This window comes from Helianthus annuus, chromosome 9 (assembly GCF_002127325.2).
Source record: "Helianthus annuus cultivar XRQ/B chromosome 9, HanXRQr2.0-SUNRISE, whole genome shotgun sequence".
NCBI lineage: Eukaryota > Viridiplantae > Streptophyta > Magnoliopsida > Asterales > Asteraceae > Helianthus > Helianthus annuus.
Window position 1 is genome coordinate 136,982,438 of NC_035441.2, and position 16,326 is coordinate 136,998,763.

Genomic DNA, 16,326 nt, shown 5'->3' on the forward strand with positions numbered 1-16,326 from the left:
TTACCTCAAACTATGTGTTAGCTTTAACATCCGAGCTACGAAATTCACACACAGTGTAGTGATCAATTTTCTTAGTAGTGGCGGACATAGCATATAACAAGGGGTAGGTAGCATATAACAAGGGGTAACCTCCGCTACCCCTTGACGCGGTAGTGTAAATTTTGAAAAAAATTTGACGTTTTTTTGATTTCACTGCCCCTATATAAAAGAAATTTTTGATACGTTGCCCCTTGACGTTTTTTCTAAATCCTCCACTGTTTCTTAGTAAACTCTCACAATGAGTTTCTCATGACGAACGCCTTCCTAAAGTAGAGGAGGAAGTGGATTTACTTGGATTTAATGCTCTCACTAATTCTAGCCATGTATACGAACGCCTTCCTAAAGTAGAGGAGGAAGTGGATTTACTTGGATTTAATGCTCTCACTAATTCTAGCCATGTATACGAACGCCTTCCTATAGTAGAGGAGGAAGTGGATTTACTTTGATTTAATGCTCTCACTAATTCTAGCCATGTATGGCATTTTTGTTGTAGTCAATATACACATACACAGGTACATACACCACACATTAATATGCATGTATATATACACAGGTAGAGGATCCTGTACATTAATCCACAAGTGTGAGAAGTGTATTATAACACTATATAACACCATATAAACACTGTATAACACCATATAACACTATGTAACACTATATAACAAATATAACACTATATTTTGTCTGATAGCATGTCTACGATAGATGTATAGTGTTATATATTGTTATATAGTGTTACATAGTGTTATATGGTGTTACATTGTGTTATACGGTGTTTATATGGTGTTATATAGTGTTATATATAGTGTTATAATACATTTCTCACACTTTTCACACTTCTGAATTAATGTACACTATCCCTACCCTATATACACATATATGTTTGGATAATTTAATAGATACTCCATTAGAATTGTTTTTGGAAAACACATAAATGTGTAGTTTACTAGACTGGACGCAAGTATTGAACTGTCTAGACCAAAAACCATAACTAAAAGCGGTTTTTATAAGCTACTAAGGGTCTGTTTGTTTTTGCTTAAAACATCTGCAAGGGGACTATGTCTGTAGGCGGGCAGACATAAGCCATTGAAGACCGTTTGTTTTTTGTTTTAAAGAAGGTCTGAATACTGATTTTATTAGCTTAAAAAAAAAGCCTTTGTTTACCATCTTCACACATCTGCAAGATCCTCAAAACCCATATCTTCTTCCTCTATCTCTCTCCCACTTCAAAACCCAGCACCACCACATCCACCTTCAACCCACCTCCGCCGTCACCTTCACCTTCAACCCACCGCCGACGCCCGACGACCACCGTCTTCTCCTCCGACCAGTGCCCCCATCTCTCCACCGCCGACGAACCTCCACCGTCACCTTCACCTTCATTGTCGATCCATGGCAGCAAAAAGCCCGAAGATTTTTAGAGGGAGAAAGAGGCGGAGAGAGAGAGAGAGGGCGACGAGATGGAGCGGCGGCAGCAGTGGAGACGTCGGCGGCAGCAGTGGAGACGTCGGCGGCATGGTTATTCCGCCCGAAGAATATTCCGGTAAAATACCCTTTATTTTCTTTCATTTACTGATGATGATGAATTTTGCTGCTACTGTTGATGTTGATGAATGTCTTTAAAGGAGATACTAGTCTTTAAAGGAGATGACGATGGGTGTTTTTTTTTTGTCTGCTACCTACTGTTGTTGTTGATGATGGGTGTATGTAATTATTGACTGGATGATGATGGTGGTGGTGGTGGTGGTGGTTGTGGTGGCGGTGGTGGTGGTGGAGGTGGTGGTTGTCTTACGTTTTTTTTCTATGTTATACAGACAATATCCAGTTTATAAAACAAACAGTATTATATTTTCAGCTTACAGACCTTCAGACCACATCTTTAGTTGCAGACATAAAATCAGCTGAAATCAGACTGCAGACAGTTTTTGTCTGCAAAAACAAACAGCACCTAAATCTCCGAATAATGAACAACCGGACAAAGTTGTTTATAAATATGGGAAATCGCTAAACCTTATCAACCATTTTTCTTTGCTTGTTTGTCATCATCTTTTTTAAAAATAATTGCTTCAGTATGTGATGTGGGATGCAAACACCACTTAATATTTAAGAAAATACATTTGTCATATTCTTTCCTTTTTTTTTCCCTAATTAATTTCGAGTTAGGAGAAGACGCAGTCTTGATTTTACCTAAATCTGAATTACTGACGTGGCTTCTTTTAGTGTGTTGAGAATTATATGTTTCAATTCCTAGAAGTTATCAATCTTCTACATAGTTAGATCTCATGCCAATTGCCCGTTTAATTCTAATCAATCACATCACTTATAAAGCATGAAAATAATCTTTTTAACAGCTTTTTTTTTACACCTACAATTCAACCTTGCACTTTAAGGATTTAAAGTTTAAAATTTAAAGTTGCGTTACACACCCAAACACCGTATCATTATACTACTTGGTCATGGAAAAATAATCGATCATGTGTCTGAAGTCAAAATTTCATTTTGAAACTTAAAGAAAATCACTGTACTTTTCAAGTTTCTCAAATTACATATTTGAATAAAGAGCTAATATATAGTTATATATTTGACTGAAGTATGATGTGATTATGTGTTCTTAGGACCAGTCTAAACGAGACCAAGTAACTGACAGTTGGTAGCATGATCCGAGAGTAGAGGTCTTATTCTAACTATATGCCAAGTGTTTTAAACAATTATGTTGAGTGTGATCGAACTTCTAAATTAACTTGTATTGAAGTTGATTTTACTCTAGTTAAAACTAATCAATTGAAAAAAAAATACAGCGTAAAACATATTATTTTCACTTTTTCTTCTTATTTTAAACTTTATATACACTCTTAATCTTTTCTTATTCTTATTTTAAACTTTATATCCACTCTTAATCTTTTCTTAAATAACTAAATACCAACAAATATATAGTTACTGAAAAAGTACTTGGAAAATGTAGGTATTTACATAAAAGTAAAAAAAAAGGGAAAATAGCTAGGGGTCTCATTACAATACAAAAGTTGACAAAATGGCTAAAAACTTGAAAATGAAGCCTCAGTTTAGAGGACCTTTAAGTAATTGACTCCCTTGAGTTTTTTCATACATCTCCCAGTGTGATAGAGATAGATTACACAGAGGAGAGAGAGAATAATAATAATAATATAAGATGAAATCCCCCAAAACAGGCAGCACCTATCAATGAAGGAATTAAAGAAGGAAGCAACAGCAGCAGCAAAGAAAGAAAGAAAGAGGTTGCCTTAATGGCTATGGCGGCGTGGCAGACCTGTAAATTTTTAGCTTCTTTAATGCTCACGTACAGCAACCACACAATTGAATGAAAAAAAGTCTTTTCAATTTTTTTTTTCAAACCAGTTTCAGAATTGAGATGTGTTTTAAAGTTTGATTTTTCTTTAAAAACAATAATTAAGGTGTCTAGAATAAATATATAGGGTTAGGAGTGAAGACATAAATAGAGTTTAGGTTGTATTTTCATATGCTATGGATGAGTCACAATTGGGGTGTTGTAGGAGTACTTGTCACTTGCAGAACCTATGGCTGGCTTCTTCTCATTAGGATCTGCAACTTATCATAATCAACAAGACCCTAGCGCCAACACAAACACAACCACAAACACCAACATACTACATCTTGCTTCAAATCCCACTTCTAACTCAAACCCTACGGAATCCAGCAGCTGGTTCTTGTACAGTTCAACAAGAAACACCCATGACCACCGCCCCACCACCACCAAAGACTTTGAGCTGTGGCAGCAGCAGCAGCAGCAGCCCCCACAAGCTCACAACTTGCTAGCTGGGGCAGGTAATACTATGACTGGTGGTGGTGGGGAGGGGGGGAGGCTTATTAATTTCTCAGATGAATCAACATGGGGATCTGCGGCTTTTGTGATGATGGGGCATGGTGTCAACGGCGGTGGTGCTAGTGGTGGTGTGAGCTGCCAGGACTGTGGAAACCAGGCTAAGAAAGACTGTCCACATATGAGATGTAGAACTTGTTGCAAGAGCAGAGGGTTTCAGTGCCAAACGCACGTGAAAAGCACGTGGGTTCCGGCGGCTAAACGCCGTGAGAGACAACAGTATCTCTCCGCCACACAGCAAGATCACCACCGCCGCCGTCTGCTGCCCAACACCAAAAGGGCAAGATCAACTCAAGATCATGATCAAAACACTAGTCTGGTTAATCCAATTACTACCACTGCTGCTACTGCTACTGCTGTTGCGTACAACTCATCAGGTACATAAATTCTCTATGATCAAATATTATTCTTTGGATTTTTTTTATTATTATTGTTGACTAATTTTAGCATTTCTCCCAAATGGTAAATTGTCTTCAATCAAGAAACCTAACTGCTTCCTAAGAAAAACCTACACATAGTTGTTTGTGCTCGTGTGTGCATTAGATCATCCTTAGCTTTCCTTTTTTTGAAAAAAATTATAGACTTACAATCATATTTTATAATTTCATGGGGTCTTTGATATTTTTGTATTTTATTTCTTTAATTACATTAGTTAGTTTGTAATAATATATACATATATATATAAAGATTAGTAGCAAACGTGAATAAGAATAGCCTCTAATTTGCCATCCCGTGACGAGATTGTTGGAGGGAGGGAAAGTTGATATGATGAAAGTGATTAAGACTTTTATTATATTTTTTTTGTACATTAACATATTTTTAATAAGAGAAGCCTAAACGTGCATACAATACTCAATTGTTATATATAATCACTAGACCATAATTGTTAATGCTAATGAAAAATTAAATCTTTTTTACTATAATGATTGTTTGTGTTGTGGAACTAGGGTTTGAGCTAGGTAATTTTCCATCAGAATTGACAACTCCAGCAAACTTCAGATGCGTAAGGGTAAGCTCGATCGATGAAACTGATGATCAATTCGCGTATCAAGCGGCGGTGAATATTGGCGGACATTTGTTTAAAGGAATTCTGTATGATCAAGGCCCGGAAAGTCAATACATGGGGGGAGACACCTCTTCTGGTGGCAGTGCCGGGATCCCTCAGCTGAATCTCACCACAACCTCCCCGGGTAATTCTACCGCGGCAGCAAATTTTATCGGTCATTCTTTATATCCCTCTCTCGGTGGCAACGATTACATGACGAGTACGCAATTTTTCCATCAAATTTCAAGAGATTAACCACTCGTCAATCATCGCTTAATAATCAATATCTACGGTTCTACACACGAATTGCACTTGTTAATTAGTGTTGTTTTGGGGCTGTTTATGTCACAACCTACAATATATTAGCTCAAAATATTAAGGTTGTGATTTCTTTTTATTTTTTTCTCATTATATTTCCGTTACACATTCCGATGCAAAGTTGAATTTAAGGTCCAATATTTTATACCCTTGTCCTAAATATTTCTTGATTAGCATAGGGTGATGGGCATTTTAGTAGCAGACAATACCTAGGATTTCTGTCCATATTGTTTGTTTTGGTGTTTTATTTGTTTGTTTTTTTAATAAAGAAATACTATTGGTTTCTTAAAATCAATTCTTTGTCTATGCGTCTTGTGGTTTGAATTTGTCTCAAAATTTCCTTTTTCTTCCTTCATTTGCGCCTTAAAGCTGGAATCCCCTCCCATTTTTTGTGTTCTTTTATTCCGTTGTTTGAGCCCTCCAGCCATGCAACAAAAGTATCACCACAAAATTACACACTCTCTCTCTATAAAGTCTTCTTTCATTTCATGTTATAGAACTTGTCTAAATGAGTATTAATACCAAGTGTTTTAAACTGAACAAAACGTTTATGAATTCGATGCTAGTTTGTTAACGCTACATATATTTAACCATTTTAATATTAAAAAACTAATAGAACATGCTCAAGTGTGTCTAAAGGTTTGACCTTATTTTATTATCTTCTAGCTGCATCGAGCCACAAAAACAACACATATTTTCATGTATTTGGTTCTAGAAAGGGCTTAATTTTCTGTAAATGAAAAATCACCATATGAGATATGAGGATTCTAAATGAGTTTTTTTTGTCCAACAATAGTGCTTTGATCCCCAAATAGAAAGTGTTCCAAGAGAATAATATCGTCTGATTTTTTTAAATGCAATTTAAGATACAGTTGAATTATATATGTACTGAGGAACATAAACTAGGCATCATGTATAGCAATAATTTGGGTCTTTATGATGCATTATTAAACTTTGTTTTCCTCTTTTAGTTGCTGCTGTTCGATCTTGTCCAAGAAACTACTAAAATGACATTTAAGTGAACATTTTATACTGTGACACCTATATGTATTAGCCTTTTCCATTATTGATCGTTAGGACTCTATTATGTTCAATTCCTCCCTCTTTGTTAGGTGTAATTTCATTTATATCCTTATGATATCAACTTGAATCTCACAGCAAGTTTTGTGTTATGCTGTACGGTTTATTTATATCCTCTATTATATATATACACATACTTATAATGTTAAAATCAAATACAAACAGGTTTATCAAACTAAACATATGGATAACTTTTAGTTATTCATATGTTTAGTATATCAATTTTATATATACAGCTGGCTAATTAAGTCGAGACGGTTGACATGCGCATTGTACAATGGTTAGCCAAGAGGTTTGAGAATCACATGGTTTTTAATGTTGTTAATTAGTTAATCTCACAAAAACGATACCTTAAAAAAAGATAATGGAAGTAAGAGATATGTTATTCAGGGAGTTCACTTATTAAGCACCTTGCTGAGACCAATAAAAATTTAGCGTGACTGATTGACAAGATATGTTGTCCTGCCTTCATTACATTTTCTTCATCTACAGTGGTGCACTGTGCTTTGGACATGAAATTTCATCTTTTACATATCTCCTCTGTACAATATCCATCTTTAAGTGAGCGTCAATATTCAACATTTTCTTTTGTTGATGCAACGTTTAAAAATCATCCTGAACAGATGGCTAACATGTATATACATAAATGGGGCTCACACACATGCACACACACAAAATAAGAACAATTGGGAACCAGATCTAGGTTGTCAATCTTCCACATAAAAAAGTTCCCATGGTGGCGTTTTATCAATCAAGCGCAATTTATTTGCTTTAAAACATAAAAAAGGCCACGGTCAAGTCTGTAACACCCTGGCCTAATTAAAGCTGACGTGTCACACAAAACAGTATAGCAGAAACATTATTACCATCAATTAAAAACCAAAGTCTTACAACGCTTTTAAAGAAAATACCCATCTAAAATTTTCAACCGCTCAAAACATTTATAAAACTCTTCGTCTTCCAATCCCCAGACTTTTTCACTCTCTTTACACATTTCCCCAATTCCTACGAGTATTTGTTTTAAGAATAAGAAGAAACAAAAAAGGAAACACGACTCTCATTAACGGAAAGAGCAATAGCCATAACATAACAATAACAATAACATTTGTATAAAATTATTGTGGAACTAACCATGTGGGATGATGATAATGATCAATAAGAATGTGTACGTTAGTTGCCAAGCTCACGCGCCAATAATAACATTACCATATGTTGAACAATCAAAGATGAACTAATACGATAACAATGACAATGTATTGGTACGGTCAATACTATACGATGAATAACCAATGCGATAATAATGACAATGTAATGGTACGATCAATACTATACGATGATCAATCAATGATGAGCCAATGTGATAACAATGACAATGTAACGATATGATCAATACTATACAATTATCAATCAATGATGAGCCAATGTGATAGCAATGACAATGTAACAGTACGATCAATCAATAGTGAGTACGATGACAATCTATGTGGAAATACCCATGCGAGTCAATAACAATAAAGAATAAACACTGTGTACATTAGTTACAGACTAATGCACCAACATGTAGAGGGGATGTGGGCACACATACCTATCCCAATACAAATACAAATACAATAACTATAATACCCTAAGATCGATCCAAACGTCAATCAATAATCAATAACCAATAAGTGCTACTCTCAGCACACAATACAATATAGAGATGTCGTGGGCCTTTCGCACCGCCACGGATGGTGCATGTAAACTATGCCGGCGATGACGCCCTATGTCCCCATAGGTGGATGTGCTCGAGTATTGAGAACAATGAAACGGTACACTCAAGTCAATGGCAATATAATAACGATGCACTAACGCTTGACAATGTTTAACCAATATCAATACTGATAAGCAATGATCAATAATTAGGAACATACAATAATGAGTATAAAGAACATAACTCATCGCATGCATATCAATGACAAAAATTCGATACAATACATAAGTATCTTAAGGTTCTACAACCTCTTTCCAACTATTGAGAAGGTATAACTGACCTCTACCAGCCATGAGCATGTTTTTAAAACATCTATTGGCTGTTAAGCAGCTACTACAACCTCTACCAGATGTTGAGTAGGTTCACAACCTTTTTACAAACTTGTAAATGCATTTAAGCCATAGTAAGAAGTTCAAGTAACGGGCACAAGAGACTACGATATGACGAATTTAACTATTACAAGGACAATGGGAAAACAATTACACTACGAGTAAAGACCAAGAATCCGATTATATGAGGACGACGAAAACAATATAACGCTACAATTAAAAACAACAAAATCCATATGATATGTGTAATAATAAATCATAGAATAGTGATGATTAATGTTTCAAGACTCAAGTAACAGCTTTAAATAAACGATTTTGAATAACTACGATATTATGAAATGATAAAAATATTACACTACGAGTAAAGGATCAAAAATCCATACATTATAAGAAATATGAAAACAATATTATTCTAAAAGAAAGAGTTCATAGAATCTGTACCTTAGTATAGCAAACAAAGCAATTACAAAAACCAACTTTCTCAAAACGTACGCTGACCTTGATAGTCGAGTAGAAACGAAAGAATCAGAAAGTGACAACAGTATTAGTTCATGGTTTCGTGACGTTTGGACCATCACTCGTATGCTTTCGTGATGCTTTGCAGATACGGGATTGGATATCGGTTTGGATTTTAAAACATCGGATGATTTGGAGCTTGACATGACCTTTTCGACTAAGAGCATCGGCCACGACATTCCCTTTACCAGGATGGTAGCGATTCTCGCAATCGTAGTCGTTTAACAACTCGGCCCATCGTCATTGGCGCATGTTAAGTTCCTTTTGATTGAAGACATGTTGGAGGCTTTTGTGATCGGTAAAGATCACGCATTTCGTACCATAAAGGTATTGTTTGAGAGCAAAAATAACCACACCAAGCTCAAGGTAGTGAGTGGTGTAGTTCTTTTCGTGGATCTTCACTTATGTTGACGCGTATGCAGTAACCTTGTATCCTTGCATAAGGACACAACTGAGGCCTATGTTAGAAGCATCACAATAGACAAGGAGATCATCCTTTCCATCGGGAAGAGCTAGGATAAGGGCATTGTAAAGCAAGTCTTTGAGAGTTTGGAAAGACTCCTCTTGTCCGGGGCCCCAAACATAAAAGGTTTATCATTTTGGGTTAGCGAGGTGAGAGGTACTGTGATTTTTAAGAAGTTGGAGATGAATCAACACTAATAATCCGCTAATCCGAGGAAGGAACGAATTTTGGATGGATATTTTGGTGCAATCCAGCTTTTAACGGCTTTGATTTTCGCAGGGTCGATGTGAATGCCCTTATCGTTCACAATGTGACCGAGAAATTGAACTTCCTTTAGCCAAAATTCACACTTGAAGAATTTGGCGTATAGTCGTTCGTCACGAAGGGGTTCCAAGATTAAACGCAAATGTCACTCATGTTCAACCTTGTTTTTGGCATAGATGAGGATATCGTCTATGAATACAATCACAAAATGATCTAAGTATCTGATGAAGTTTCGCGTGCAATCAAATGGCTCAAGAATGATTGATTAATCAAAAATGATAAAACGAACCAAAGGGTTCAAGAACAAAGTTCTTATCATTAAAAATCAATCAAAAACTAATTAAACAATAACCCTAGACATCCTATTTATATGATAGGAATCATAATCCAAAAGGAAACTAAATAACAAAATATTAGGAAACTAAAATTTGAAATAAATATAAAATAATATTCGTATATATCCTGCATCGGTATCGCTTACGCATACGGTTTATCAAATCCATGAAGACTGCGGGGGCATTGGTCAGACCGAAGGGCATGACCACGAACTCGTAGTGTCACACCCCGATTTCCACGTGTATCACCGGTGGGCCCGGTGGGAGATTACCGTGACGTAGTTGGCAACAATATAGTCAAACCACACAATATATAAATGCACAGCGGAAGCATAAAGATAAATATATTTCAACTATTGAATGTAATATCCAAGTATCACAATCGTCGAAATATAATCCACAGGGGATCAAAATAAGATAAAAAATAATTGTTCAACAGATATTGGCATCCAAAGCTTGCGAGACTCTAACGATGCTAAGGAGTGGCCAGCCTATTACGTGTAGAACCTGCATTAATCTTTTCGGGGAAAATACGTCAGTTTACACTGGTAAATACATTCAACCGACACTTTTTGTAAAATGTTTAATAAAATTGATTTGAATGCACATGGCACAAACTCTTTATAACTTGGGATAATTCATAATCAAATCTTGTAAAAGAATTACATGCTTACTATGCGTTCGGTCGCTCGGGTCGTGTCGGGTTAAAGGTTAATAGACACGCCACAAAGCATAAAGCCGTGGCGGGAAAACCAACGGTTATACCTTTAATAATATAGACACATTGTCGGGTGTACGCCTACACCCGCGTGTCGAGGTCGTGGCCATTTCGTAAAATGATGCCAAGGATATCCGGGACATGGTCATTAAGCTCCCAAAGGCGTAAAGCCAACAAAACCAATTTTTAAACGGGTCACATTGAAATCACCCGACTACTAATGAGTTGGGGTCAATTGCCCGACCAAGCGGTATTTTAAATACCGTAACCCAAGCTCGTATAACGGAAAATAAGTTAAAAGTATTTACCTGAGCAAGTAATATCCTTAATAAAAAATTGCAAGTTTCTTTTACTGGTCTCCTACTCTGGAACGAAGGTTTTAACAACCTATTAGAATCCTAACGGGTCTTTAATTTAGCCTTAGCTTAGACCGGTCAGTTTCAAAGGATAATTACGGTTTAATCGCGTGAAAGGCGAAAACCGGGAATGGAATGTGATTCGGACCCAACAAGTTTGAAGACTTGTTTTATATGGGTAATATAACCACACTCTGGATTTTGAGGTCAAAACAATAAGGTTTGACCCGTTTCGGCTAGTTTATGTGAACTAGTTACATAAACCGAACCGTGCGCGCAAAAGGCGTAACGGGTAACCGTAAGAGTCCTACACAAGTTTCCTAAGTCAATATGCTTTAAAGAGGTTGTGGTATCAGTAGGATACCTTCCATAATGCCCGTAACGAGTTTAAATCCATTATATGCCCCGTAGGGGTATTTCGGTCATTTTAAAGATTATAAAAGAGGTTTCTGAGTTCTACAGGAAATCTGAGTTTTCCAAACGGTTTATAAATTCCAAAATACTCTATTTATTATTTAAAATCAGTATCAACTGGAATCGGGTCAAAATACCTTGTAGAACTCAAGTTATGTCCAAAAAGGGTATATTCGGTATTTACCGAACCGATGCCATAACCGCAGGTTATGAGCAGGTTAAAAATGATTAAAAATCTTTAAAAATCTCAAAATATTATTTCACATCAGTGTGTAAAAGGTTTGGTGTCGAAATTTGGGTTTAGATAGGCTTTATGCTAAATGCGCCGTTTTATTACTAAAGTTTCCGTAATTGTGCTATTTAGCATAACTCCTATTCTAGACCTCGGATTGACGTGAAATTTTAGGGACATGCTTAGAAATCAATAACTAAGGTTATTGTCCTTTCAGGTGTCCAAAATTCTCTTTTTAAAGTAAAAAGGGCGTTACGGTCAACTTTTAAGCTTTTAGCGGAAATGTGCTAAAGACTCGGACAAACTACGAACCGGTCACAGAGGGTTATACCATCATGTAACCTGGTCCTAAGAGAGTCCTAAGGCATATCTAACTCATACCATAACGGGTCAGAACTGAAGTCAAAGCAAAAGTCAAAGTTTTGCGACTTTCGGTTCCGAACCGGGTCAAAACAGTAAATGGTCGGATCAAACAAGCTTAGACTAGTTAATATACTTATTATCATGTTATATGAGTGTTAAAACAGGTTACATGCCATCTACATTACTGATTATGCATAAAATCGCAAAATAGCATTCTGTTGACTTTTTCTAAGCAAGTTTGACTCGACATTTGGACTAGTTAGAGTGGGAATCAGAGGGTGCCCTTTTAGGGGTTTAAAGCCCACATGATTACCAACATATAACTACCTTTGATTCAACAAACCCCTGGACCATTTTGTGATTTATCGCTAAGTCAATCGTTAATTACGACGGATTGACTTTTAAGCTATAACTATGAAAAACTAAACCACAAAGGGTTAGGCAAACTTACAGAAGCTTGGTACACGACCAGAGATGTTAGAAGAGTGCTCTTGAGCTCCAGATGTGATCAAGAAAGCAGGTTTGAGGTGTGGTTACAATGTGCACAACTTATGGCCTTTTATAGAGAAAATTGGTGCATTAGATCATGACAACAAGGTCTATAATTGATCATGGATGTTCAACAACTGTCCCTGAGTGTTATGGGACGTGTAGGGGCGCCCATGCTGCCATAATTGCATCCAAGGTCGGTTAAAACAGCAAACAGTGAACCTGAGCACGTTTTCTGCAACTTGCGGTCTGACGCGGCCCGCGTTAAGGATCAGGCTACCCTTACGCGGGTCGCCTGGATCCTATTGTCAGTAAACGAATCTGCACTGCCCGCGCGGCCCGCATAAGTTTCTTGCTTTCTTCGACGCGGCCCGCCTGAGGACTGTATTTCAAGATTTTCAAATCTTTTGCCATTATTACCCTGGCCTTTCGGTTTCGAAGGGGTAACTTTGCGTTTTGGGCCTCGTTTATTTACGAATAAGGGCCTCATGACTTTTACCCGCGCCGTTAAGTCCCCGGTTAGTTTAATTACTATCCGAAAAGCTCTAACTTTTATTGTCGACACTTCTAACCCCTCGCATACGAAATTGTTCATAACTTTCTCGTTTTAAAACGGAACTTCGCGAAATTTATATCGTATATTCTAGTGAGTATAATTTACCATTACAAAGCCTCGGGTATGCTCAAAGGTCACTCAGAGGTATAACTTAAACATGTTGACACATTTGGCCCCTGTAGTTTGTAATTCCTCACTTTCTTCCACAATTCGTTCCGTACGATCCATGATTCATTCGTTTGAAGGTATGAGCATCATTTAGGGCTACTGTACAGTACATTTATCCCTCGTTGACATTTTTAACCCTCGAATTTACATACTTCCAATGTTTGTCATTTTTAGTCCTTAATTAGTATCTATATCCACGTGTAAACTTAAGACACGTGTCAATACATTATTGGACGCAAAATTTCGAGGTGTTACATCCTCACCCCCTTAAAAGGAATCTCGACCTCGAGATTTATTGGAATAGATGAGGGTACTTCTCCTTCATCGTGGACTCTACCTCCCACGTGTACTCGGGACCTCTACGGGCATCCCATTTCACCTTCACAATCGGTATATACTTCCTGCGAAGTTTCTTAACCTGTCGATCCTCGATCGACACAGGTTTCTCAACGAATTTTAAGCTCTCGTCGATGTGTACATCTGTATGCGGTATAACCAGTGATTCATTAGCGAAACACTTTTTCAAGTTACAGATGTGGAACACATTGTGGATACCGTTGAGCTCTTCTGGTAAGTTTAATTTGTAGGCAACCGATCCGACACGTTCGATTACTTCGAAGGGTCCAATATATCTCGGGCTTAGCTTGCCTTTCTTACCGAATCGCATCACCCCTTTCCAGGGTGATACCTTTAGCAGTACCTTGTCGCCTACTTCGAAATTGAAAGGCTTACGCTTCAAATCCGCGTAGCTCTTCTGCCTGTCCCGGGCAGCTTTCAATCGATCGCGAATTTGGACAATCTTGTCCGTTGTTTCAAATATTATATCAGGTCCTGTCATCTGGACATCTCCAACTTCTGCCCAACAAACGGGCGTTCTACATTTTCTACCATATAAAGCTTCAAAAGGTGCAGCCTTAATGCTTGTGTGGTAGCTATTGTTATAAGAGAATTCGACCAATGGTAGGTGGTTATCCCAACTGCCACCGAAGTCGATTGCACATGCACGAAGCATGTCTTCTAACGTTTGGATTGTACACTCACTCTGTCCATCTGTCTGAGGGTGGTAAGCCGTACTGAAATTCAAACGTGAACCCAAAGATTGTTGGAAGCTTCTCCAAAAGTGTGATGTGTATCTGGTATCTCTATCAGAGATGATAGACACAGGCACGCCATGAAGGGCTACAATCTTGTCTACAAACAACTGGGCTAATATATCAGAGCTATGAGTCTCCTTTATGGGTAGGAAATGTGCTGACTTAGTCAGTCTATCAACTATCACCCATATTGTATCGTTTCCCTTCTTTGTCTTTGGTAATTTGGTGATGAAATCCATCGTCACCATTTCCCATTTCCACTCGGGAAGCTCAGGCTGTTGTAGCAAGCCTGACAGTTTTTGATGTTCAGCCTTTACTTGCGCACAAGTCAAACACTTTGCTACATAGGTGGCTATAGACTTCTTCAAGCCTATCCACCAGAAATTTGCCTTCAAGTCCTGGTACATCTTATCAGCACCAGGATGAACGGAATATCGGGAACTATGGGCTTCCTGAAGGATAACGTCACGAAGACCTCCATAAACAGGAACCCATATCCTTCCATTCAATCTCAGGATTCCGTCCTTGCCATAGGATAACTGCTCCTCAGTTACCCCTAGCTTTTCGTTTGGATAGTTAGCTTCTAACACAGCTTCTTTCTGTGCAGCTAACAATCGTTCATTCAGACTGTTCTTGATTTCAATGCTCTTGGCATTGATCCTTATTGGCTTCACTCTTTCTTTCCTGCTCAAGGCATCTGCGACTACATTGGCCTTGCCTGGATGGTATCTTATTTCACAGTCATAGTCGTTCAGAGTTTCCATCCAACGTCGCTGCCTCATATTCAGATCTTTCTGATTGAACAGATGCTGAAGGCTTTTGTGATCAGAATAGATCACAAATTTGATGCCGTAAAGGTAATGCCTCCAAAGCTCTAGTGCAAATACAACGGCACCCAACTCCAATTCGTGGGTGGTGTAATTCTTCTCATGCACCTTTAATTGTCGTGATGCATAGGCAATCACCTTGCCCCTCTGCACAAGCACACAACCCATACCGATGTGCGATGCATCACAATAAACAACAAATTCTTCCACTCCGTCTGGCAATGTCAACACTGGAGCATTGCTCAGCTTTTGTTTGAGGATATCAAAAGCTTCTTGCTGCTTGGGGCCCCAATTGAACTTTATATTCTTTCTAGTTAAAGAAGTTAGGGGTGCAGCAATTCTTGAAAAATTTTCGATGAAGCGTCTGTAGTATCCTGCTAGACCTAGGAAACTGCGAATCTCCGTAGGTGTCTTCGGCTCCTGCCAGTTCATGACGGCTTCAACTTTAGCGGGATCCACCTGGATACCACGCTCGCTGACTACATGTCCAAGGAACTGGACTTCTCGTAGCCAAAATTTACATTTAGAGAATTTGGCATAAAGCTTTTCTTGATGAAGCAGTTTGAGAATACATCGGAGATGCTTCTCATGGTCAGCTTGACTTCTTGAATAGATGAGGATGTCATCGATGAAGACAATGACAAATTTATCCAAATAAGGCTTACAAACGCGATTCATGAGATCCATGAATGCGGCAGGCGCATTAGTGAGCCCAAAAGGCATCACTAGGAACTCGAAATGACCATAACGAGTCCTAAATGCAGTTTTATGCACGTCTTTGTCCTTGACCTTCAATTGATGGTAGCCTGACCGTAGGTCAATCTTGGAGAAGTAGCTCGCTCCTTGCAACTGATCGAACAAATCATCGATCCTGGGCAAAGGATACCTATTCTTGATTGTAACTTTATTCAGCTCACGGTAATCGATGCATAGACGCATCGAACCATCTTTCTTCTTGACGAACAGGATTAGCGCTCCCCAAGGAGATGAACTTGGTCTAACAAAACCTTTGGCTAGCAGATCATCCAGCTGCGTCCTCAATTCTTTCATTTCCGTGGGTGCCAATCTATAGGGCGCTCTTGCGATAGGTGCG

The 16,326-nt window shown here is 38.1% G+C and overlaps 1 protein-coding gene across 1 annotated transcript; it reads left to right on the forward strand.

Moving 5' to 3' along the window:
* The first annotated feature begins 3,146 nt into the window (after window positions 1–3,146).
* Window positions 3,147–5,430, forward strand: LOC110878817 (protein EXPRESSION OF TERPENOIDS 1). Its single transcript, XM_022127185.2, has 2 exons — window positions 3,147–4,293; window positions 4,864–5,430. Exons 1-2 carry the CDS (start codon window positions 3,594–3,596, stop codon window positions 5,214–5,216), a joined length of 1,053 nt encoding a protein of 350 aa, XP_021982877.1. The 5' UTR covers window positions 3,147–3,593; the 3' UTR covers window positions 5,217–5,430.
* Window positions 5,431–16,326: the final 10,896 nt, after the last annotated feature.

Excerpts from the sequence above, each read along its gene's own strand:
- LOC110878817 (XM_022127185.2), top strand. The coding sequence starts at position 3,594 with ATGGCTGGCTTCTTCTCATTAGGATCTGCAACTTATCATAATCAACAA. Across the intron at positions 4,294-4,863 it reads TGTTGCGTACAACTCATCAG|GGTTTGAGCTAGGTAATTTT; the intron begins GTACATAAATTC and ends TTGTGGAACTAG.